Source organism: Aythya ferina (assembly GCF_964211825.1).
Source record: "Aythya ferina genome assembly, chromosome: 11".
Taxonomy (NCBI): domain Eukaryota; kingdom Metazoa; phylum Chordata; class Aves; order Anseriformes; family Anatidae; genus Aythya; species Aythya ferina.
Window position 1 is genome coordinate 12,374,658 of NC_140307.1, and position 24,437 is coordinate 12,399,094.

Sequence of the window (24,437 nt, forward strand, 5' to 3'; positions counted from 1 at the left end):
CAAGGGCTCAATCCTACAGGGCTGTGCTCGGGAAGACCCGGGCTGCAGGGCACACTGCTTCAAACCAGCCAGGAGACGACTCCGAGCTGTAGAGCACGCTGGTGGGTGTCAAACCTTTCTCTTGGGTCAGCCTTCCTGCTGACGGGCAGTAAGTGCTCGTGGCCAGATGTCTTTCTCTAAACAGTTGCCTTGTTTTTGTATGACCCATCTACAGGGCGGGGGGGAAGAAGTGAAAAGGGGAAAAACCCTACACCGCTTGTGGCTGTGAGCTCTGCTTTGACCTTTTTTCCCACCTATTTCGGACATGTGAGGCCTGGAAGTCCCCAGGACACTGCTGACCCACTTCCCTGAAGCAGATGGACCACCGGAGCTGTGAGTGCCTCCCACCCTTCCGAGGCAAAGGGAATTTCCCTGGTACACACGTACACAGGCAGGACTGCTTCCCTTAGCTAGGAAGTGCCTTTGGTGCCACCTGTCCCAAGAGACCATACAATTTTTGCCTTTGGAAACAAGATGCCGTGCTGCTGACCGTCAGCCCAAACCATCCTTACTTTGAAGTCCTTCAATACTTACCAGCTTCTGAGCAGCATTAAGAGCAAGCACACCAAGCTGTCCTTCAATCCTGCTTCTAAAGGTCCCTACCAAAAACTGCGTTGCCCTAAAGCTGGTCTCTCCCCCGCCGCCTCCCCCGAAAACCCAAAGATTACAACACAGCTGGCCAGGCAGATTAGGCAGCAAAACCCGTCAGATTGCTGCGCCGCCCGGGCTGCGGGGCTTCACAGCACTCAGAAGTGCCGCACAGAACGAGATCGCTTCATCCCTCCCCTCAACACCACAGCTTATTTCCAGGAAGAGGACTGGCAGACAATTCGATGGCACAGCTTTTGGTGCACGCTTATTTAGGAACCGTCCCCTGATGGCGCGGCCCTGCCTGAGGAACGACCGCAATAGCTGCAAAAACAAAGGCTCAGAAACCAGATGGATTAACCCCAGAAATCATTTCTGCTATCAGCTCATCGGTGAGGACTCTCTCAGCACTAAAGGCAGGTGAGCTCTGTGCTGGGTAGAAACACTACTGCAAATAACCCACTGCTGCAGGGAGCGAGGAAAAGCTGCTGTGCCCTAATTAGCAGCAGCCACAAACGGGGCGAAGAGCACCGCTGTTGTTTCTGGAGGCTAACAAGGCTCACACTGCTCTCACGCTGCTGCTCAGGCTAACAAAGGAGACGGGGTTATGATCCTGCTCTGCTGGACTGTCCCTGTTTCAAGAGGCACTGAAGGCTTTGAATTTCCAAAGAGGCAGAAACCCAACAGTGAGACCGGCGTCTGCTGAATGTGGTTTGCTGGATGCAAAAGGCGATAGCGCACGGCACAGCCTACCTGCCTGCCATCGCTCAGCAGCTCCTTCCCTGAAATTACAGGCTTTTTTTCCCCCCTGCTTGCCCACCACAATGTGGAAATGCCACTCAGAGCCGAGGAGATGACAGCAGCTCGGGAAGGCTGCTCCCACAGCCTCCTCACCCTGCAGGCTCCCAGCTACCACCAGCAGCAGAGGCGAGCTCCCTGCCACCAAAGGGATCACCAAAGTCAAAGCCCGAGTGACCCAAAGCCCCAGGGCTGTGATCCCATCCAGCTCTGCCAGCTGTCCTAGCCACCACGCAACCACTGCTGCAGCAAAGGCATCTCTTGGTGGGGATGAAGGGGTGTGAGGGTCTGTTTCAAACCACCAGTAGCTGCACTGCTGCTGGGGCTACGCCGGAGGCACACGTAGCATGAAAGAGGACTGTAAATCCTCTTATTACAGGGAGTATCAGCAATTTGGGTAGGACAAGCTGCCAAAAGCTTTCAGTTTTGAATTTGCTTCTGCATTAGCTAAGCTGTTAAGTTCTTGTAACTTGTGCACAAAGCCTAAAAATAATAGAAAGAGATTAAACTGGACAACTGCATCAAAAGGTCCCTTTGGTAAATACTCTCCAGGTTTAAATTCTAAACCCTCGGCTTCCATCAGTTTCAAATCCCCTTGAAAAACAATGCCTCAGATTACGATAAATTTCAGTGCAACGCTATCAGGATCTGAGAAACCATGCCAGCAGCACAGACAACTCCATAATGGCAAAGAAAAACGCAAACTGGATTTGTTGGCTCCCCCCACCCCAGCAGGAGATGAAAGCGCTCTTTAAAAGGGTGTTCCAGGTTACGATAGAAATTCTGGGAGGAAACAAATGGGAATGAAGGTGGTAGAAGAGCCTCCATGTGCAGATTAATCAAGACTTAGCATTACAAAGGCCTGGCAGAGCTATTAAAAACTCTGCACAAGAGTCTCAGGTTAATGTTTTGCATTTTCAGTAGTTCAGGAACAGCAAAGGCAATAGATCAAACAGCATCAGTAAGTTAGGCAATGCTTCCAGCTACTGTACATCTGCCAGAGGGCCATTTCTGATTAAAACATCCAGCCAGAAGCTACAGAAAAAGAGCTGAAGCCTGTCAGTACCAAGCCATCATTAAAAAGGGGGCAAAAAAAAAAGCTAAACATTACACTGAGCGCTTGCTGTAACACAATGGGAGTCTGGAAGCTGAAGCACTCCTGCTTTTTGGCAATTGTCAGGGATTTCCATAATTGTTCAAAACCAAACAGAAAATGACACTGTGCAGATTTCACTGCTTACATAAGAGGCTTTCGGAGCCCAGCAGTTTCCTTACTTGGTCTTCTCCGGAGCGCAGCACTCGCTGCTTTGTTATTATCGTGTTCTGCACAAGCCTGGAAATAGGAGCATCAGACACATCAGACGAAAAGCTGCACATCAAAATACAGGCAGGTCACGGCAGGGCCACGGCTCTGTTACAGCAATTACACTGCTCGCAGCTGAAAACTGAAAGCTGCTTTGTGAAATTCCCCAAAACTGCAGAAAGCACTGGTGGCAGGAACGATTTCCAGCTTCAGCTCCCCAGTGTCAGCGGACAGATGAACAGCGCTGGGGCCGGCACCCACACCCTAAGATCCTATCAGCCCATGGGAAGCAGAAGAACAGCCCACATTTTAAGTGATCTCTTATTCACTGGGGTAGAAATAAGCACCTCTAAATGCTTAGAAGAAAGTATTCCTATCAAGTTTCAATAGTTTCAGGTGACAGCTGTGTGTTCTTCAGTCATCAAGTAGTTCTGTTACACAGGGAGTTTTCCTCATTAAAACAAAAAGGCGTTGTGTTGGGGTTTATTTATTTTTTTAATGCCGATTGCTATCAGGCATAAAAGAACAAAACCTATTGTTAAACCTCCCGCCAGGTCTTTACAGAATATTCACAATACTCGAGATTGTAAAAAAAAAAAAAAAATCAACACATGATACTCCAGCAGATGTAACAAATCAAGTACACTTATGTTTTCAACACTTTTTTTGTTAAAAATTCGTGGTTATCTGTCTGACAGAATGCAGAACCAGTAGCAACTCTTAAATTGCTAAGAAAGTGAGGTTTGTTTGTTGCAGATTCACCCTCCCTTACAAATTTTGAAGAGAAAGGGAAGGAAAGCGATGGATTCTAGAATGAGAGAAACAAACTAATGCCTAAACACAATTCTGCCAAAGATGAATGAAGCCCAGTGCACAGCTCTTCACATAGGCAAAATGCGAACATGGTAATGTGTATTTTAGCGAAGAATTGCTAAGATACAGTTAGGCAAAAGGTATTTTGAGAGACAGGCATGTGTGCTTGAACTGGAAGCAGGGGAGAGCTTGGTGCTGTTCAAAAGGGCAGCCAAAATTGTCCATGTGCAACAATAGAAGCACATAAAGTAGACTGCCAGGGCCAGTAAGCTGAAAAAGCTCAACACTGGTCAAACGTAGAGCTCAGGAGAGGAATAGAAAAGGACACTGAAGATGAGGAGTTTAAATAAGTGTAGAAGCTTAGCCTTAGCACACCTGAGCAGACTTACTTTCATTCATCGATGGAAGACACCTTCCTGATCCATTTTGCTTCTGTTTAGCTCCCTGTTGGCCAAGCTATGGCAAATAACTCACAGCTTTACACACCAGCAGCACCCCCCCTAGCTTGGGGTGGCAGTGACACCTTTCCACCCACAGCTACTGCCCACACTGACAGGGGCCAGAAAAGAGGCAGCAGCAGCTTACCTACGTAGGGCAGATGTGTGGGAGAAGCAACAAGGCTCATCTGCTTGCTGCTGTGGTCATGTCATCGTAGCCCTGAGTTCTGCATAAAGCTGTAACTTTAACATATTGGAAGCACAGAGAAATATTGAGCTAACTCTGAGCAGCTTCTGAAGCCTGAGGAGCTTGTGTTCTGCCTTGGCTGGAGCCCAAATGCAACAATACTCAAAAGACAAAGCCCAAACAGCTTTAACCAGTATCACAGGGACCAAAGAGCTTCTCAACTTCCTCACCTGCTAGAATGAATGTGCACAAAAGGATCTTTGACAGAGACCAACAACCAGTATAAGATGTATCAGAAGTGATCCACCAGTCAAAAAAAACAAACCAAAGGTGGTACCTGATGGAAGTCATCCTTCGGTTGCAAAAATGTCCCTGCTATCAATTTAAATAAAAACATGTAATTATCTTTTAAATATCCTAAACTTCCCAGCAGGTTGCAAAAGACTCAACGCCAATGGCACTGGAGAAGTAACGCAGGAGGAATACTAACCTAAATAAACGTCCTAAGAAAGATGTTAAAAATAAAACAAGGGTTTGGCTTGAAGAAGATGCAGATAAATGCTAGCTAAGGAAATGTTAAACCTGCCCCAGCACACAAACAGAATCAGCCAGAACGAAATGAAGCGCAGGTACTGCAAAAAGCCCTACTAATGCAGGACAAATGCTAATTTCTCTAGGCGTGTAACTTTTACCCGGCATAAGATTAAAGCTGAAAGAAGTGCAAGTCCAAAGAAGACGTGGTCTTAAAACAAAGTCCACAAAGATAAGAGAACAGGAAGGCCACCAAGTTCAGAGCAGGGAACAGGCACAAGAACGTAAAAACGTGGTTGGAACAAAGGGAGTACAAACTATTTCTGAGAACACATCAAGCCACAAGAAATACAGCTGCAACAAAGCAATTTTACAACCAGGACAGAGCAGTGCATGTCTCTGCCAGGCAAGACGATGCTCCTCCTGCCTTCATCTTGGGGTGAATTCCACTTAGAAGGAACAACACACAGTTCAACGCTCAGAAATGAGGAAAGCATTTGCAAAGCTAGTGCAAGAAGCACACCTGATTTCAGCAGGAGGCCCACACCACAGCTCAGACTGCTTCAGGACTGCGCTCTGCAGATTGTCTGCCTTCACCACCCAAACCTCCGTGCGAACAGGCAGGGCTGACGTTTCCTGTCTGTCCTATTACCCTGCCACATGCCCACATTTCACAGCTTCCACAGCTCCCAGGCCCCTCGCACAGGTCTGGCCATTTCATTTCTGCGCACTGGCTGAGAGCCGTGCCTGCAGTTATACCAAAATCATCCAGACGGATGAGATACAGGTGTCACCGTAGCAGATACCATCACCTGCTTCACACTGAGGCTCTCCCACCAGAAATAGGCAGTAGGGTCGAAGCTTTCAGTGTCTCCTTGTTAACCTCTTTTCAGATCCATTTCCTAATTGCTGTTCTGAATTAGAGACACTGGTATCTTTTTCCCCAAAAACATTCCTCCAGCTTTCCCAAATACCCCAGGCTCTGCACCTGTAAAGAGAAGTGAAGCTTCACAACCACTGGCACACGCTGCAGAGGGACTAGCTAAATCTCTTCATCTTCTGTCCTGGAATGACAAAGAGAACTGCATTTATGAGGATTTAATAGGGGAGAAGGCAATACTGCCAGCTGCAAACACAAACGTGCTTCCGAAATGCTGTGTTGGTATCGTCTCCTTCCAAGGAAACCTGCTCCTGACACCAGGGCTCACGGCATGGTTGCAGCACCAGAGAACACCTGGATTTCAGCTTCAGGAAGGGGAACAGAACAATTAAAATCCCAAATCTCAGCTCTTCTCAGGTGCTCCTCAGATGGCTTTGCCCTGCCCTCCAGTTAAGCTAGTTTCAGCTTTCTTACAGGGCAAGTCTCACTTGTATCAGGATATCAAGGAAAGCTGCACCAGCAGTCACCCTGCTCTCCCCACCTTCCCACTGCGCCCATCACCTGGGCTTTGAAAGCCTGAGCCCAACTACCTGCTATTTAACTGCGACTTTGCCTAATTAACACCTTCTTCTTCACTGAAAAGTGTTAATTATGTGATAATATCTTTTTTTTTTTTCCTCAAGTGGGAGAAAGACCACAGTCACTTCGACTAAGTACTGCATTTTTATTTCAGGTAGAAGGAAAAAAGGCAGCCTAATTAACGTTGAGTGTCTCGCCAATTCTGACCTTTACTAAAACAAAGGATTTGAAATTAAGTTAAATCCGTACCAAAAGAGCGATAGCCAAAACGGCAGCTGGAGCAGAAGGCTGTAAACATTTCAATTCCATGGAAAGCACTGAAACATCCTGCCTGTTTTCACCTATCAGCTAGCAGGTTTAATGCTTTCCCACTCGTTTATCACTCGAGAACATGGCTTTTAATCAGCTCTCTGATAAAGAGACGGGCTGGGCTTTACATCACAGCGCTGATAAAGAGATGGGTTTAATTTTTCCAGCACACTTGCTGCTCTCCGCAGCCACCCAAGTATGAGTCAGCACTGCCCTAGAGCGTACCTTGTGCAACCGATTGCCAGAGCCTGCTGGATTTCAGTACGTTAGCTGGTGGAGTGGATGCTGGGCACTACTTTTCTTGGTCTGCTTTGCCCTGCTCTTCAGCCAGCTGCAGAAGCACTAAGAAGCATCTCATCTTGCAGCTTTCCAGAGGTGAGGGTAGGTTCTGACTTGCTACGGAGGAAAGCACTACCCAGAGAGCACCGTGCAAAACGCACAAGCCCCTGCTGGAGCGCTGCCTCCCTTGCACGGAGAGGGAAACCTGAGGATTACTTCAGCCAAGCCCGCAGACAGGAGGATTAACGTTTTCTGGACCCAGACCAACATTCCTCATTTCTCTGCGCATTACAAAGTCTTGCCCGGTTTGACGTGCAAAAAAAAAGATTTAGGGAGAACCTAATTCCATTTGGTTGCTGAAGCAACATTCAGGGAGCCCTTAAGTAAATGGTTCAGAGCCATCTCTACCGTGAGGCCATCCTGGGAATACATCCCACGTAGCCGAGAGAAACTGCTCGGTGCTGACCTGCTCCGAGGTTATAAATCAGGGAACGCAGCCTGGAGAGGAGTTCTGAAGGTCCTCTGCTCCAACAGCCACTCCCAAGGGGAAAAAAAACACTCAGATCAGGGCAAGGAGCTCAAGCTGCCCATCCACCTTCCCCCACACATTCACCCGGTGGATGTTTTTATTTAAGAGCTTCCTCGGAATAATTGAGCAATGCTCAGCTTCACACCACAAACAGCTCTGACTGTAAATAATACTTAATCACCTTTATTGGGCAAAAAACACTCACAGTAACCATAATTCAATGAAAAACACGGTTCATAGGAGATCACTGGGCAGAAACGACACTGACATGTAGGAGTCGTGTCTGTGTGCCCTCAGTTTCTGGAAGCTGCCCTAAAAGCCCTAAACATATTCCCTCCAGACTCAACCCTTCTCCAGGCACCTTGCCCACACTCACACATCATTTCATGAGGTGTGCACAGTGCTTCCAGTCTACTTTTGCAGCAACCCCATGCTCATACATTTGATACCACAAGATGGGAGAAATGTAAACAGATTCGAGTCTGGAATATTTGGCAAGAGAGGAATAATCCAACCAAGAAATTAAGAACTACTCCCTCATTTTGGCTCCATGTTGATGTCGGTCTCCTGCCTAGCGTCACATTTTGAAGCGTGGCAGTTTGCAGATCTTTTTCCCAGTTTTTCAGATAGAAAGAACAAAATTCCTCTAGTTCTCTCGTGCTATGTAAGAGTGTGGTCTGAAGAACCAACTGGAACACTGGCCTAGGTGCTGACAAACGACTGGGAAACTTGATGTTTCCCTTAGCTACTGGAACAGCGAGGGGGCAAAAGAACCTGACAGAGCCCCCTTTACATACGAAACAAACCTTGATGTTAAATTTTAATTGCCAACTTGGCTATAGGAATCTGTGTTACACATCCCGATTTCTCTGCAAAGGGCTCAGAAGTGCTGATAAGGAACGCGGTGCATTACACGTACACCAGACTGAGATGGCACACAAGCGGATGTGCAGGAAAGAGATGCTATTTATTTATTTTTTACACAGCCACATCCCTGATGTGCATTCAGAAGTCCCTATCATAGCCCATTTTCTGCTGAGTACAAGCTCTATTTTCAGTTTATAGCTTTGTCCTGAGAGGTCTGCTTTGTGTTTTAAACCCAGTTGCTTAGAGGCATCGAACAAGTGTCATCGAGAAAGCTCCAAGCGTCTGCCCTGCAAGTTCATCTATTAGAGCAATTCTCTCCGCTTTGGACATCCTGGTTGGAGATGGGTATAGTACTGCAGACACTAACCGCCACTGCAGACGTGATATTAAAGCCTTCTCTTCTGTAGGAAGTAAAGAAAATCTCTCATTTCCTTGTACCACCAAACAAACAAACAATAGGTATCAGCCTGGTGCACGCGTTAACTTGCCTGTGGAACAGCTCCCAGAGCAACAGCAAGTTCATCCATTTGTTCAGTGCCTTCGAAAGCACATTTCTTTGTATTTCAAAGAAAAAGTTACAGGGCAGCAGTCAGGAACTGCTCTTAGCAGTCTCCAGAGCAGCTGCATGCACCATGAGTGGCATGGCAGAAGGCAACGGACAAATCCTAAACAAATCCCATGTAGCTAGGCAGCATTTCAACCACATGCTTAAGTAAAACACCTCTGGTTAGCTTCATTTGGCAGTTTGCCTAGACCAGCCCCTCGTACAACAGCAATTAAACAACGGTGGATGACGAAGCCATTCCAGGAAAATGGCAAGCCACCCCTCAGCGAGGACACACACCTCAGTTCAGGGCAACACCAGCAGAATGCAACCCACTTTTAGTACTGGAGTTTTAAAATCCCAGAGAGCTCTGCCATCGCCAGCTTCCCGCAGGCTGCACGGGCTGCTAACTGCTCCCCAGGGCTGCCAACAGCCCCCGGGCTCTGCTCGAGGACTGCTGCAAGAGTCAGGAGACTTCTGCGTGCTGCAGGGATGAGGGATTGAGGCAGGCATGTAAGTGGGAAGCAAGTTTACCGAGCAATTGTTCACCTCCCTCCCGAGGCGATGCAGGAGCAGGATGTAGAGCCAGAGCTCCTGACAGCCGGGGAGCTGTGGCCGGTGCTGCTTTTGCACGCATTTAAATTCCTGTTGGCTCAGAAGGGTGCACGCTGGCAGGAAGCTGGTTCAAGCCTGATGTGGTTCAACACATCAAGAAGCATTGACCACGGCAGATTTCCTTCCAGAGCGAGTTTGTGGACTAGTTTCTCACGGGTTTTTCAAAGATTAAGCTTGCATCATCCTCTGCAGAGGAAGGCATTATTCCTCATTTTTTTCCATTTATGCCTCTCCCTGACACAAGTTAGGGACAAAAGACTTACAATCATCCATGCAGGGGAAAAATAAGCCAGTCTTTGATAGCATGAACTCTTTTTTTTAGGTCACTACAGAAATACTTCTGTTGCAGCTGAGGAATGTACAAGAATTTCCCTAGAACACGATGGCATTGCTCCTGTCTATTGCCAAAAATACTTGTTAACAACCAGGATCCCATTCCCTAGGAGTAGAAGGGAAGGGTCTCCGCTTCACAAGACAGAAAAGCAGAGCTCCTGACAGCTCTGCTTCAGCAGTCTTAAAGAAGATAGAAATTTCAATGTGTCCAGTGTTCACACAAATGCAGCAACTGAAGCCTGCACGCTCAAGCTCTCAAAAATATTTTAAGACAAGCAGATCTGCATCCTAAAGATACGGAAATCTCTGTGAGATGGTGGTACAGATGACAAAAAAAAAAAAGTCGCGTTCAGATTAGTTATTTCAAGTCCACAGACTATTCCATTAGTAAGGTGAAGGTTTGAAGTATTTTCAGTCTTGCTTTGACCTTTCCTGATCCAACAACCGCATTTGAAAGGAGAGTGATTGCATTTCTCTCTGGCAGAGAAGCACACACTGAATGGCAAACCTGTTTTTTTCCCCTTTTAGACATGCTGCAGAAGAACGAGCTGCTGTCTCATCTGCAAGGAAGAAAACGCTCCGACTGTTTTAAAGAAATGCCCTTTGCAGAACCGTTGGCTTATGTAACAGGTCACACAATCCGAGGCAGAGCTGAGAATAAGCCATTCAGGAAAAAAAAAAAAAAAAGACAACCACTGCGTGCCCAAGAAATGCTAGCAAAAGGAACAACACATTTTGAAATGCAAAGCAGAGTTCAGAGAGCAAGAGCTGCTTCAGAACAATGTGTAAGATGCTGCCCCTGCTCCAGGAGCTGGGGTTGGAGAAGGGATGCTTTACTTACTGCAAAGCTCACGTTCCCACAGCCAGAGAGCAGTTCTGTCTGTTGGCTGCTAACTTCAGGGCCACGCACCTGCAGCGGGTCAGGCTGCAGTCTCCCTGCTCAGCCTGCTCTCCAGGACACCACAACGCTCTTCTAGTTATGGGGATGAGGAAGGAAATGCATTAGAAAGTAGAGGATGCCACCATTTGTTTGCCAAATTGATGTTCCTTGGCAAATTTTGAGAAGCTCATCCCTAAGGTGCATTTCTGAGTGTTTCTCTCCCCCCCAAGGCATTTCTCCAGCGCAGTTCAGCTTCTCCCTGTTTCGGCAGGCCTGGTGCTCCACTAACACGCCCCTGACCACAGCGAGGCTTTGCTAACTCAAACAGCCCTACCAGGCTGTCTACCACCACTCGTGGCTCGTATGTAGGACATACCAGTAGAAATAGCTTTGCCCTTCCCACTGCTTCGTGCCAGCACATGCAGCTGCACCGGGGCTGCGTCACAAATCGGATCCTTCCTTGGACCGGGGGTTTGATCTCACACGGCCTACTGACACTGCTTAGATTATGGGTACAGAAATAAACTTCTGAGGGCAGCTCCTCCGCAGCAGCAAACATCGCTATTTAGGAGCTGAAATTCAAGTTGAGCATGAGCCAAGGTTAATGTGAGCCTCGCTGGCGATGCCCCACGCCGTGCCTCCTAATCCCCCCCGCAGAAATCACCTTCCTGCAGCCCAAGGCTCCCTCCCAGCGCACTCAGCTACTGAGATCTGCTCCCCACGCCTCACACAAGGGATGTGCAGGAAGGTGACTAACCCCCAGACACGTCAGGCATGGATAAAAGGATCCTGTATGGAGCTGCTGGGTTTTCCAGAGCCTGTCTTCCAGCCTAGAAGCAGGAGGAATAAAGGGAGCTGACACAAAATACTGCCGGAAACCTGTTCTTTGTTCAGGATAAGGGAAAAAATTTACAGAACATCATTGTGTTACCTGTACTAATTATAGTTTTTTGTTTGTTTTCATCTGTATCTGCTCGAAGGCTTCTGCAAAAACCTAAGAAATTAAACCCTGCAACAGTTCAGCAAGTATTTAAAGATTAAATGGAAAAACTCTTCTGTCTGAACTCAGCCAAAGTACCAGCACATCACTGACACTATGCATTACGCAGACATGCCTTGATGGGAATAAAAATTTAGAAGCTGGGAAATCAAGGATTTAAGGTGACTTCACCCTAAAAGCAATGAGATGAAAGAAAAGAGCACTCCACAGAAGTCAGGGGTGAGATCTCTCGTGCCTGAGCTGTCCAAAGAGCTCAAGTGCAGCCTACTCAAGGTACACAGGATCCAAATTCAGCTCAGATTTATTTAAAAAGTATTTAACCACATTTTAGAGATTCTGTGGTGGTTGAATACGTGAATGGTGACCTAAACAATTCTGTTGGTTTCTATTTGGAATCCTCTCCCCAAGCTCAAGTGAAGAGATAGTTCTTCACTTGTTTTTATCACAGCATTCCTGAAGAGCTGTGGTAGGTAACACGAGGGCTGCATTAAGTAGTCTCACAGCTCTTGAACCGAAGACCCCGTTCAGCTGTGCAGTTATTTTACAAAGACATCTTTTAAATACCTTCCTGGAGGTCAGACCAAAGCACGCACAGCATTTGTCCTGCATTGGGCCCTTCACTGCAGCAGTTATGAGAAGAATGTCAGAACAAGGCAAACGCAGTCCTCATCTGCCAGCCTTCCAGGGTTTGCAGTTGAGGGATCTCCTAAACCAGAGGTGACATTTTCACAGCCATCTCAGGGCAAGTTTACATTTTCCAAAAAAAAAAATAAAGAACGAAAAACCTTTATTTAGTAATTTTCCATCTCCAAGAGGCTCTGATTCAGTTCAAAAGAGGACAACAGCGTAGTATTTCGAAAAACCCTTTGGGAAATCTTTTTGTCAGAGAACTGGAGAGCAGCAGCAGACAAAGCATTCGCTTGGTGCTGTGGAAGAAACAGGATAAATCCCTGCCCCGTTAATTTGCTGCCTAGATGAAGCATAAAGGGACAACAAAAAAATGTGATTTTGCTGAAAAATCTGAATGTAGGCCACTGACAAGCCATTGTAACTCAGACGTTTACTCACTGAATACTAGGAAGCCCCACACCCTTCTGGATCTACTTAAAGCAAGATTTGAGAAGATGAAAGTACGAGGGAAAAGAGCTAAGCAGCACTTCGTTCATCCAGCCCCTTCTGCCATTTGTGCCTTGACTGGTATTTATAGCTGCTTAAGAGCTGGTTCTCTCTCTCCTGCCTTTTCTGCTCCTTTCTCACAACAAGGTCCTTCCTGGGATTCAGAAATTACTTCCTTCTTCCTCCACGTGGCTCAAGCTGGAGGTCACCACGTTGATCCTGGTAGCACTAAAAATAGGAGCTCCATGAGCTTTGCTTAGACCTAACTCGTACTGTTATGTGAGAGCAAGTGAGAGCAAGCTGAGCACCGCATCACTTCCAGCACGGCACTGAAACACCTGTCAGTAAAAGTGGAAGTGAATTCCACATGAAAGCAAATCAGTGGTGTCTTCGTCTCACATCAGGTTCAGCGCCCTGAAGAGACGTGAACTGTCCCATCTGCTTCTGCGGGAGAACCCGGCCTTACTTCACACTGCTCCTCCTGCCAAAGGTACCAAAAAAACACAAAGATTTGCACTGCACCCCATCTAAACACAAATAACACAACAGAAAGAAATGTGGAAGGAAGAAGAGTGCTCCTGGAGGGAGATGAAGCCATTTGCACTACTGCCATGTGTGCCAACAAGAAAAGCGCTTGGTACAGCACACCCACACTCAGGTACTCGTGTCATCCCAAGTGCTTTGCATAAAAAAAACAAATTGGCACAAATAGGGTAAAGCTCAAACAGTTCCCCAAGTGCAGGAGGTAGAGGTGACAGCACTTCTGCTGGGGACAGGATCCAAAGGTGAAGGCAATCCAGACCTTTATAAAACATATGATGGGAGCCGGTGAGCAAATGAAACAAGCCCAAACGCAGTAGAAGAGAGAAAAGTTTTGTGAAATGAGACTTATTTGGGGTAATTCTGAGAACACTGGGGTCAGAGCAGAGACAAATGGACATTCCCAGGCCTACACCAGAGAGGTAAGGCTTGGTGAAGAACCCAGGATAAAACAAACCAAACAGGGCCGATTGGCAGCGCAGGTTTCTAGGTTACAGAAAGCCCCAAGTACCAAACACACCGCGTTTTACAGCGAACCAAAGTGGCAATCCATGGATTTCTCGCAGAGCAATCGTACAAATGAAAAGCTCTCTGCTGACACCCACAATGTCTGTTTTTTCAACCAAAAGGCAAAGCCAACTCGTTCACCTGCTCTTTGGAAATACCAGCAGCAAGTCCTCCAGTCCGCCTGAAGTGCGCTGGGATTGTACCAAGAGGTTCAATTAAGCGCACTCCTTTCTGATGGGATGTGTGCAGAGCAGCCAGTAACACTTCTGCCCACTTTGTCAGACCTTTTTTTTTTTGTTGTTCCCCAGCACAAAGATGCAAGGGGCTTTGGGGCAAGCCCCAGCTTCCCACTGTTCCCACTGCAAAGAGGAGCCCATCCAGGAGACTTCTGAAGACACACGGATGTACAGCCTGGCTCTGAGTCACAAGCCCTCGATGTTCAGCTGCTTCAAGACTCAGAAAAGCTTCCCCGAGGCACCTCTCTTCAACAAAGTGGTAAGCCTCAGCAGCACCCACTGGTTATGCAGCCTGGCAGTCGTTAAAAGGAAGCAGCTCGCTGCAGAGCTTGCTTTACCGTAGGCAAACGCCGAACACAACAGCACCTCCAACTTCTGAGCTCCCAGTTTGCAGCCTGGAGTCATTAAGACAACCTATCACAAGTGGAAATTAAGCTGCCTGCATCAAATCAGAAAGATAAAGTGTCATAGTATAAAATGTCAGCCGACGACGACCTTGGATGCTTAATGCAACAGAGAGAGGAGGAAACAATATTGAGCTCCCTGGGAGGTAACTTGTTTGTACACAGAGGCGAGGGCACCTCAAGCAGGAATTAACAACGAGAAGTAGCACACCAGGGCAATCTTCATTTCTCTTTTAGGGTCTGGACTGTCAGATTCATTTCACATTTTCCTCATGGCGGTCCTTATCTCCAGCATTTCCACTCAAGTCTGTCATTAAGCACCACTTTTGGCATCACAAAGGCAAAAGCTGCTTAACATCACAAAACTGGGGTGATTTTAACGAGGCTGAAAGTAACAGAGCAGCTGGACTTCAACCTGCAGCCAGCTGAGCATCACTTAATTCTTTACGAGTTTTGAATGAGTATGATGGGAACTGAAACACTTCCACACTTCCAAACCGAACCTGCTAAGGTGGATTATTCCAGCTCACCACCACAAAGCTCTCCTAACATAAACCAGGCCAAAAAAATCCCGCAGCAGTCAGTCACTATGGCATCCGCTTGGTTTTTAAAAATACACCCAAGCATGTGTTCCTTCAAACTCCTGCTGAATGCCTTCGCTGGACTATTTCAGTCTGCCTTTGGTTTGCTACGAAGCCTGCTGGGAGCCTACTGCTTTGCTAAAATCATCGTCGAGCTCCCTTTCTAGGCATTTAAATACAATTCCCTCTGGTTTTCGCTTCAAATATATTTTGTCAGTTGTGCCAACCTCCCAGAATTAAATCCTTTTCCCCAGGACTTTTTCTCCTATTTGGAGTTCTGGCCTGGCGGCACCTTTTCACATCGTCCCTTTTCACATCCGTAACAGTCCTCTCCTTTTCTCCCACCTTCAATATCCACCTTAGAAGATGTTTTTATTTGAGGTGTCCAAGGTACACAAGCTGTAGGGAGAGCCTCTGTAGCCCCTTCATCACCACAGACCAGCACTGATTCAGGTAATGGGGGAAGCAGCTTCACCACTCGGCTGCTCGAAGCGGCACTTCGGCTTACCAGATTCCTTGATGTCATATTTGAAACTATGGACTGTAAAAGAAGCCTATAGGAATTAGAACACTCTAAGACTTTCCCCCCTTTATTCATACCAGAACAGGGCATTGTGATTTAATTTTCTTCTATAACAAGGGCTCACGATGCAGATGCGCTTAGCCTGGTGCTGCCTGGGACAGTGCTCCTCCTCAGCTGCAAGATTTGATCTTTCAGACACCCCTTTCGTTTTTTTTTTTGGTGTATAAAAAGGCTTCCGATCTGATAGCAAAAACCACCCCAGTTTACACGAACACAGTGTTCCCAAGGCAGGTCTGAGATTACATCTGTGTACTGAAGTCCCAAGCACACCTTCAAAAACTGCAGGACAGACACAGTGCCTCTGCCTCCCCCACAAGCAGCTGGGGAACAAAATCCTCAGTGCCCTGCCCCTTTCCAACATCAAAGCCACTAAGGACAAAGGCTGCCCTACCCCATCGCTCCCCAGCAGCTCCATTTGGGGTTGAATTTACCCAGGACCAGAGCCCAGCGTTGACGCTTTGCCCCACGCCTTCCAGCGGCCGAAATACTACGCTGCCATCGCGGTGTCGTTTTCCACCATGTGGAAACGGGAACAGGGGGGAAAAAGAATAAAAATCTCACTCTCAAGAACTTCTAATTCTTAATGATAGCAGACATCTCTGGCTTCTGACAACGCATGATGAAGAACCCTTCACGGCTGCAGAAGTTATTGTCTTTTTGCTTGAATGAGTTTGCGTCAGCGCTTAAGTGGTGACTTCAACCACACAGATGACCCAAAAAAGCTTCGAGCTCATCAAGAGGGCATGAATTTTTAAAAGTCTACAGTAGTTATCTTAGTAGGGGATAAATACTCCCAAGACATTCAATCCAGGCTGAAATTATATTTAGATTTAATTAGACCCTCTCACTTACAGCACCAAAAGAAATGGTGCGGTGCAAGGTAGCAGAAAAAAGAAGTTTAACATAGAGTGAAAATGTATTCCACATCAAGGAAGTGTTGTTTGTTTTTAAAGGAACATAAGTGATGTTTCAGGCCATTATCATGGTTTTAATAACTAGATATTATTTTCTGACACAGACCTTTGATAACAGCCGAGGACTGTTGTCCTTTGACTCTCCCCCCTCCAACTTCACACAAGCCAGTTCCACATTCTAGCACTAACAGGGTAAAAAACCCTGCCAAGTCTCCACAACATTACAAAATGCCGCTAAGCAGCTTGTTTTAATTGCACTGACTACACAACGGCCATCCTCAAGCACCTACCAGGCTGTGTATAGGACCCGATCCCAAACCTTCACACCCAGGGGCAGCAGCCCAAGCACAACCCGGTCCCCGAGGAGCTGCCCCCTGCAAGAGCCTCCTAACCAAAAATAAGATGTCACTGACATAGCTTTGCATGTCAGGTATGTGCTTGTTAATGTGGAACAGTGAACAAGTAGGTGGAAAATGGAATAAATAAGGTAAGTGACGGGTAGAGCATCATTTAAGCTGATCAAACCACAGCAAGCTGAGGTAGGGGTGGGTTCCAGAGGACAAAATGGGACTTCTGAAAACAGCAAGGAAGGCACCAGGAGTAGGTACAGTGCCATTTAATGAGCATAGCCAAGAACTACCAGGTTCTAGGCAGTCAAAGAGCACGAAGCAGCAGTTGTGCAACCTGACTGACCACTGGGAAGGATCCCACCGTGCTGTAAAGCCACCGTTTGCCCTGTGCTGCAAACAGGAGCACCATCTGCAAGAGGCACCGAGCGATCCTTCCATGCCGCCAAGCCTTGGTCCTTTCCCAGCTGGAACCGTGGCCAGGTCCACACGTCACACTCCAGGACACATGGTTTAAGGAAACCCACAGGAAAGCACCGGGAACAGTCAGGAAAATACTACTTGTGGTGAATGTCCGCGACAATTGACCCCCAGAAGTACAGAAAGCAATCGCTGGTGAGAAGGAAATACCCTGCTCCCTTCTCTAGATTGCACAGGTTTAGGGAATAAGAAGCCTAGTGACAGGAAAGCAGGTTTAGGATGGATTTATGGGAGACCTTTCCAGCTAATGGATAAGCAGAAACAGTTTATCTAACTTCCAGTGTTAAGAGGCTCCTCAATGGGAGCTGCAACACTTCCAGCACTCGTTTGAAGGCTGGGCTTTACAACCAGATGAATCACAGGCTGGCATTGTCCTTTACAATGCAAGTTCTTACAATTGCCTCCCCTAAAGTAGTACTTAGAGCTAAAGAAACAGCTCATTGTGAAGGAGAGAATGCACCTCATTCACCACTGCAACCAGCAGTCTTTGTGCAGCATTGTGCTGCGAGGACAGCCAGCATCATTTCAAGTACTTCCAGCAGCTCTCCACTCCTTGACACAATCAAAGCCCTTGTTGAAGTGTACCAGCAGTCGGCATCTCTTCACCCTTCAGAGATCTGCTAGAATTGGATGCAGTTTTCCAGCGTATACATTAGTCACGTTGCTTGTATCTAAGTTTCCTATGCGGGAGTTGTAGGAGGAAGGAGAATAGAGATGGTGGGGAAGGGAACAGAGCTCTGCACACTCTCCTCGCTGCTCAGCCCACACTCGCGCTCCGTAAGCGCTGTACGAAACTGTTCCTTGGTTTTATCTGGGGACCATTAAAATCATGTCAGTGCGAAATGGATGAGAAGCCGCAGTCAGAAATAACACTCACAGTTTTAAAGATGCGACGTTTAAGGATTTTCTCTTGTAGACAAGACACGATTAAGTCTGTTTTAACCATGCTTTGCCAGACCAGATCTTTTAAAAGGAAGAGCTGGAAAATAGCAATTCGGCTCACCTGGTGGGGTCAACTGCAAATTTAACAGGGTCAGCCTGAGCATTGGTAAAAATACAGCCACGCTCCTTTAAAACCAAAGGCTCCAAGGTGAAAGCCCTCATATCCTGAAGCCTTTATTTTTAAAGGAGCAGCTGGAGAAACAAATAGATTGCAAAGGTCAAAAGCCAGCAAGCAGAGAGGGCACTGAATTCATCACCGAAGAGGCGAGTCAAGCATCTTCCCATAAGGAGGACTCTGTTTTCAAGTGATCTTCCAGCAAATACCAGTTGGAAACCACAGGTCTACACAGACCTTCTCGACAGGCTGACTTTTTCCAGCTGTTCCTCCTCATCTCTCCTCTAGGCCCCTGCTCTGTCACTTCATTGACCCACACTTGGGGTGCACGTGACAGGCAGCACCCGAAATGCGACCTCGAGGAACCCAACATGTTTCGCAGAGGAATCCCCAGGAAAAGTTCCCTTTCTGACACACGACTTCTTCTGTGACCTTTGGGCGTTTATGCAAGAGCTCTGAAAATAATCCACGCAAACGCCAGAAACCTGCTTCCAGTTTCATAAGCTTAAATCTATAGGCAGTGCTAATTAAAAATGTGCCGAATTGCACTAATTCTAGAAAAACCACTGGCTGCTCTGCAGCGATCCCTGGTCAGCAGCAGCAAAGAGGCTGCTCCCAACGGGCAGGACTCCTCTGTGTATTTTTTTGGGCCATGCGAGCGGTTTCCACCACACGCCATGCGTGTCCTGCAGCTCAATAAGCACTCACTGTTCCTTCTCTGACCCAAACTTGGCCATCCTGTGTGTTGCACAGCCCTTGGCATCACCTCTCGATGCCGCAATGGCTATGGACCAGTAACAGGTAACGAGGTTCTTATCCTCCACATGCCTCACAGCACACCCCTGTCAACATTCAGATCTGTTTTTTTCCAGGGAGTGGCCCCTGACAGACTTCCACATCTGCTCAAATCACGTAATTTATAATTTTTCTAATGGCTTACAAGGAACGCACACAACCCAGGGACCAGCTGTACCATTCCCTCACAACAAAGCAAAAAAGAATTGTTTCTTTAAGCAGCTCGTTGGCCACTATTTGCAGAAAGAAATTAGTTCCTCCATGGCAGAGCCTGACCTCCAAGCTTTAAATTTGTTTCCCTCTGTTACGGCAGCATTCAAATTGGGGACAAAAATTCAGCTGCAGCAGCAATAAGCCTTTTGCAGAAGGACCTCCACCTCCCACTTGACTTTCAAGTGCTCCAGTCCTTGCCAAGAAGATTTTCACTCACCTGTGTAAATTCCCACCTCAGCACTGATGCTCCCCCACCCTTTGCTTGCTAGGGTGGGGGAGCATCACCAAGTTCACCAAACACAAAAGGAGGTTTCAGGACACACCCGGGGTCTGTAGTCTCACCTCAAGGCACAACCAGCTGCCAGCATTTCACACCTTGCTGGCAAACCCAGCACAGAACAGCTTCAGGCACAAGACCCACTTCACTCACCACGGGGCAGGAGACCACTCACCTCGCTTCACCTGAACACCACGGGGAACACAACACGGGCAGGTTAACCCTGCCAAAATGGTGTTTCAATAGCACAACTACCTCAGGGAGCAGGCAGCATCTCTGCAGCTGAGAACCTTGATGTCCACCAGGCAGCCCAACCTGCTGTATGCTGGGGATCCAGGTCCCCAGCTCCCGCTGAACACCAGCAAAATTTGCCCAGAGCCTTTGCGGCTCCTTCGGAAAGGCCCCCACATTGCAGAAAGCCTACAGGCTTCATTCGCACAGCGTGGGTGCCAAAGCTTCTCCTGGGTGGTTAACAGTCAGACATGGAGCTCAGCTCTGCTTTCAGACTGCAAAATCCAAATATATTGAGGCAGTCATTCCAATCTGGGGTCTTTGGGCCATTATTTCTTAAATCTGCTTGTCTACCACCATGGCCAGATATGCAGAAAGGCCTCAGTGCCTTTTTTTCCTAGAGCAAACAGCCGATGAGGCTGACCCCAGGCTGCAAAGCAAGACCCACCTCAGGAGAAGGAAGCTAGGACAGCACAGTATCTGCAGAGCAGAAAGGATGAGGAGGGGAGGACGGAACAACGCAAACACATCTTGGGGTCAGTGTATTACTGAGGTACGGTTTCATTTGGGGAAGATTTCCCCACTGCACGATAAACCTCCAGCTCGGGAGCCAGGCTCCCTGCCCTTACATTAGCTTCACCACAGGTCTGCACGAGAAGCCTGCCGGCAGCAAGGCAGCGCCGAGGCAGCTCTGGAGCACGCAGAGCCTGACTTACGGCCGCCTCTGGCCTGCGGATCCCCTGGTAAGCTGCACATTTCTCTAAGCTCTGCAGGATCTTCCTCCGAGCGCCGATTTAGGCCAGCCTCTTGGCCCCACTTCGTTCTGCCACTAATTGCCATGCACTTGGCTGCAAGCTCATCGGGGAGGAGGCATGCCGTGCTAGATTTAGCTCAGACTATCCTATAAGGAACAGAGAAGGGTTTTCTTTCTTTTTTTTTTTTTTTCCCCTTTTTCCTCCCAGTTGCTAAGGAACTACGACTTTATTGCATTAGAAACCAGCGAGAGCAGCTCGGCAGATGCGGGTTCGGTGGGCGGGAGGCGATGTTCCAGCCCCCCGAGCACAAATCACCTCAGGAAGCGGCTTGGGGGGGAAAGGGACTGAGAGATAGGGGGCCCCCAGCTCCCTCCTCCCCCCTCCCAGCGGGGCCGGAGCCCCCCAAATCCCCTCCAAACCTCCCCTCAGCACCCCCCGCTTTCGCCTCCCGCACCTTTTTGACCCTCGTCCCCCGCCGTAGCCTCCCCCTTAGCAACCGGCGGCCCCATAGCAACGGAGCGGCCCCATAGCAACGCGCCCCCCCCCCCTCCCCTCACCGCCACCCCCCCGCCCTTCACCCTCACCGTTCTGCGCGGCGGAGGGCGCCGGCAGCAGGGCGGCCGTGAGCAGCAGCAGGGAGAAGGCGGCGGGGAGCGGCCCGGAGCGGGACATCCTCCTCCTGCTGGTCGGGGCCGGGGGCGAGCGGGAGGCGGCTCCGTCCCCGTCCTTCTCCGCCGACCTCCTACCGCAGCGCCGCCGCCGCCGCCGGCTCTCGCGAGACTTCGGGGCCCCGCCGGGGGCGGGGGAGGCGCGGTCACGTGGGGGGGGGGGGGGCGGGCTGGGCGGGATCGCCGCTCTCCCCCCTCCCTCTCCCTCCCTCCCCTCAGGCGCCATCTTGTGCTGGGGTCGGGGATGGGGGTGTTGGGTGACAGCGTCTCAAGGCTGTGGTCCTGGGGCTGGAATGGGGCTGGGGGAGCCGGCTGGGTGCTGGAGGGGGGTGGGAGGGTGAAGGAAGGCGTCCGAAGCTCGCAGCTCTCGCAGGTGCTCTCGCAGGCAGCTCTGTCTCCACAGAGCCCCCCCCTCAGGGCTCGGAGGTGAGGAGGGTGAAGGCGCCTCTGCGCCCCGCCAAGCTGCGACCTCGCTCCTGGCCTTCGTTCTCAATAAAAATGCCAGCAGATAGCCCTGGAGGCAGGCTGGGGGGCCTGCTACCTTGCATATTCATCACTCTTGCAAGACCACGATTTTCACAGCCATATAATTAAAGAGTTTCACCCCCCCCTTCAACAGCAGCTGCGAGTGTTGCTGCAACCCCAAATCCGTCCCAAAGTGCTCCCCTTTAAGACACAAATAGGTAACCTGCACCCCTGAAAGACCAACATGTTTTATTTTTTTCCCTCTGCCACACAATTAAGTTTAAACAATTGTATCAATTGTCACCTGCCTGTGTGTCTTTTCCCCTTGCCTTAGATTTCTGCATGGAGTTTACTTGGCAAAAGTATTGTGTTTTTTATGAAAGGTCAATGCAGCGTGTGAAGTTTTGCAGTAAATAATAAATGGGAAAACGCTGCGAAAGCCCCTCATAAGAGCAGCCTCGTCCTGCGCGCCTGCCTGAGGTCTGCTTGTGGTTAGGGCTGCAGACTGCCAGCACACAAGCCTACTTGTTGATAAACAAACAATAACAAATAAATAAAACACTTGTGTTTCTTCAAGTGCAGGGCTCTGCCCTTCTCATTGCACAGATCTGAAGCTGAGGCCACAAGAAGCAAAGGCATTTGCCCCAGGTCAGTGGTGGAATTGGGTGCAAAAGGCTCAGAAATTCACTCTGGTTCACTGGACCTGCCAAGCACCCCTAGAAATAGTTGTGGTTGCACCTCAAGGCTTGCTGGGTGAACTTTGGGCTGGTCACCTAAGTTTTCTCTTTATTTCCCTTCTTGTAGAGTAAAGATATTGGGTCAGACCTACTACTTATGCTCGGGTTGCTTTGTACTGCGCTGGTGACCCCAGCTGATGGTAAACGCAATTTAGCTGACATAAAAGTAGATCTCTGGCTGCTCTCCCTCCTGGGCTGGCACACAGTTGGAGTGTGCTGCTGAACACTTTAACACACATCCAAGGCGGGGAGATTTGCAGGAGACTGGAACACAACAGCACAGAAGGATGCTGAAAAAAAATAAGAATAAAGAAAATCCCTCAAGAGCACATTTTCTGCTTTTTGCTGAGTCCTCTGTCTCCACTCCAGAGATCTCTGCATGCTCAGGACTCCCAAAATCATCCAAAGATTGCCTAGCTTCTCCCCTCCCACAAAAGGGGCTCTGGGAGGATGTTAATGCAACCAGCAGTTGTTTCCTTTTCCAGGCAAAGCTTCCCGGCCATTAAATCCCATTGCAGAAGCTTCTTTGCCCAGGGTGCAGCAGCCACGCTAATTGTACCCTGGCTCACTGGCTTCACTTGGAGCAGCTCTTTGACGTTGCACCCCGGATCGCTTCGCCTCGTTATCCTCAGCTGATTGCTAGCAAACAGAATTGGAGTCCTTTCATTGTTGGCGTGACTCAAGGAGTGAAAAGGAGGATCAGACACACCTTTTTCACGGAAGCCCTGCTACTCAGTTGAAGCGGATGAAATTGCTGCTTGAGCGCTTCAGGGCTTTGATGATGATGATCGCGGGCTTAGGATCTGCTGAGGTCACAGCAGAGAAACCTTCAGGCTGTGCCCAACCCTGGCTGGCCATGGCTCTCCAAGGATGCCGTGATACTGAACTCGATCTGCATCATATGTTCCACTGTGCCGTGTATCCTGCGCTTGAGCATTTCCATGGTGCATTTCCATGACTCACTATTCTTGCCAGCTGAATCATCTGTGACACTACTATTTGTTTTCTTGCCATGGCGCAGAAACATCCTCTTTTCTCCCCGTGTTTGTTGTTCCCTGGAACGGTCCTCACAGTAGCTCTAGAAAACCAGAAGGAATAGGGAAAAAGAAGCAGAAAGCAAGATTTCACATGGTGCTCTCCTTCCTTCTGCTTTCTGCATGCTGTTTTGCCTGCTCCCGAGGATTTTGCTGGAGCTCTCATTTTCGCAGACACCCACTCGGCATTAGGCCTTACCTACACTCGAGTGTTTTCCAAGTTTGGAGCTAGTTAGCGATGTACTTGCCTCCGAGCATGGTTTGTATCTGCACAGTAATACTTGTTTCGTAACCATGGCAGCTCGCCGTGACTCATGCTGCCGGAGGCCTGGGCCGAAGTTAGCAGAAGGCTTGGGCACACGGTTGTTTCCCTTTATCTTCTCCCCACCGTTGCGTAATTCATCTGTCACGTTTGCACTGCTCTGGCTCCATCCTGGGGACAATCCCGGGACATGCTGCCCTGCTCGCCAGGAGCTTTGCTCCGCCAGAGAGCAGGGAGCAGCCACTGGGGTTTCCCTCGAGGGCTCTGATTACCCAGAGCGAGTAACGAAGGTGCCCCACAGATAGAGTTGCCCTGTGGTTTTGTGGTTGAGGCAGAGCGTACAACACAAGGAACAAAAGCAGTAGATCACTGTGCTGATGGACCCCACCTGAAGCCTGCTGTTGTCTTTGAGAGTCTTTTGGGGAGCTTGTGGGTTTCTATAGATTCCGTGATGTATTTTGCCAGTGTCTCAGGTATCCATGGCTAGCACCATGGAGAAAAAGCTGTTCTCTCACTGGGCACAAGTATGTCCTCTTTTAACAGGTCACACTTTTAGAGGAGCTGTTTAGAAAAATAGGAGTTGCCACCAGTGGGTGCAACATAGCAGCTTGATGGTAAGAAAAGTGTTTTATTCCTGAGGCAAGTGTTCCACTTGTTTTTTGGGGGATGTTTTTTTGCTTGTACAGTGATTCCTGACCTTGTGAGTGGAAAGCGGAACTCGGAC

At 48.6% G+C, this 24,437-nt stretch overlaps 1 protein-coding gene and 1 long non-coding RNA gene across 4 annotated transcripts in view; both read right to left on the bottom strand.

The window, feature by feature from the left end:
- The window catches only part of NPTN (neuroplastin), a 51,067-nt gene extending 29,735 nt beyond the window's left edge, over nucleotides 1–21,332 (bottom strand). Inside the window, exon 1 of one of the 3 annotated variants that reach the window (XM_084532204.1) lies at nucleotides 21,132–21,332. In XM_084532204.1, the coding sequence (XP_084388330.1) occupies nucleotides 21,132–21,219 (88 nt within the window). In that variant the 5' untranslated portion in view covers nucleotides 21,220–21,332. The remainder of the gene's footprint in view (nucleotides 1–21,131) is intronic. The other 2 variants (XM_084532203.1, XM_084532205.1) reach the window with 2 other exon arrangements.
- A 580-nt stretch (nucleotides 21,333–21,912) lies between these two features.
- On the bottom strand, nucleotides 21,913–23,795 carry LOC311442697. The gene is made up of 2 exons (XR_014696803.1): nucleotides 23,651–23,795; nucleotides 21,913–23,495 (listed from the first exon to the last, which is right to left on the bottom strand). It is a non-coding gene; the product is annotated as an uncharacterized lncRNA (long non-coding RNA).
- Between the last annotated feature and the right edge of the window lie 642 nt (nucleotides 23,796–24,437).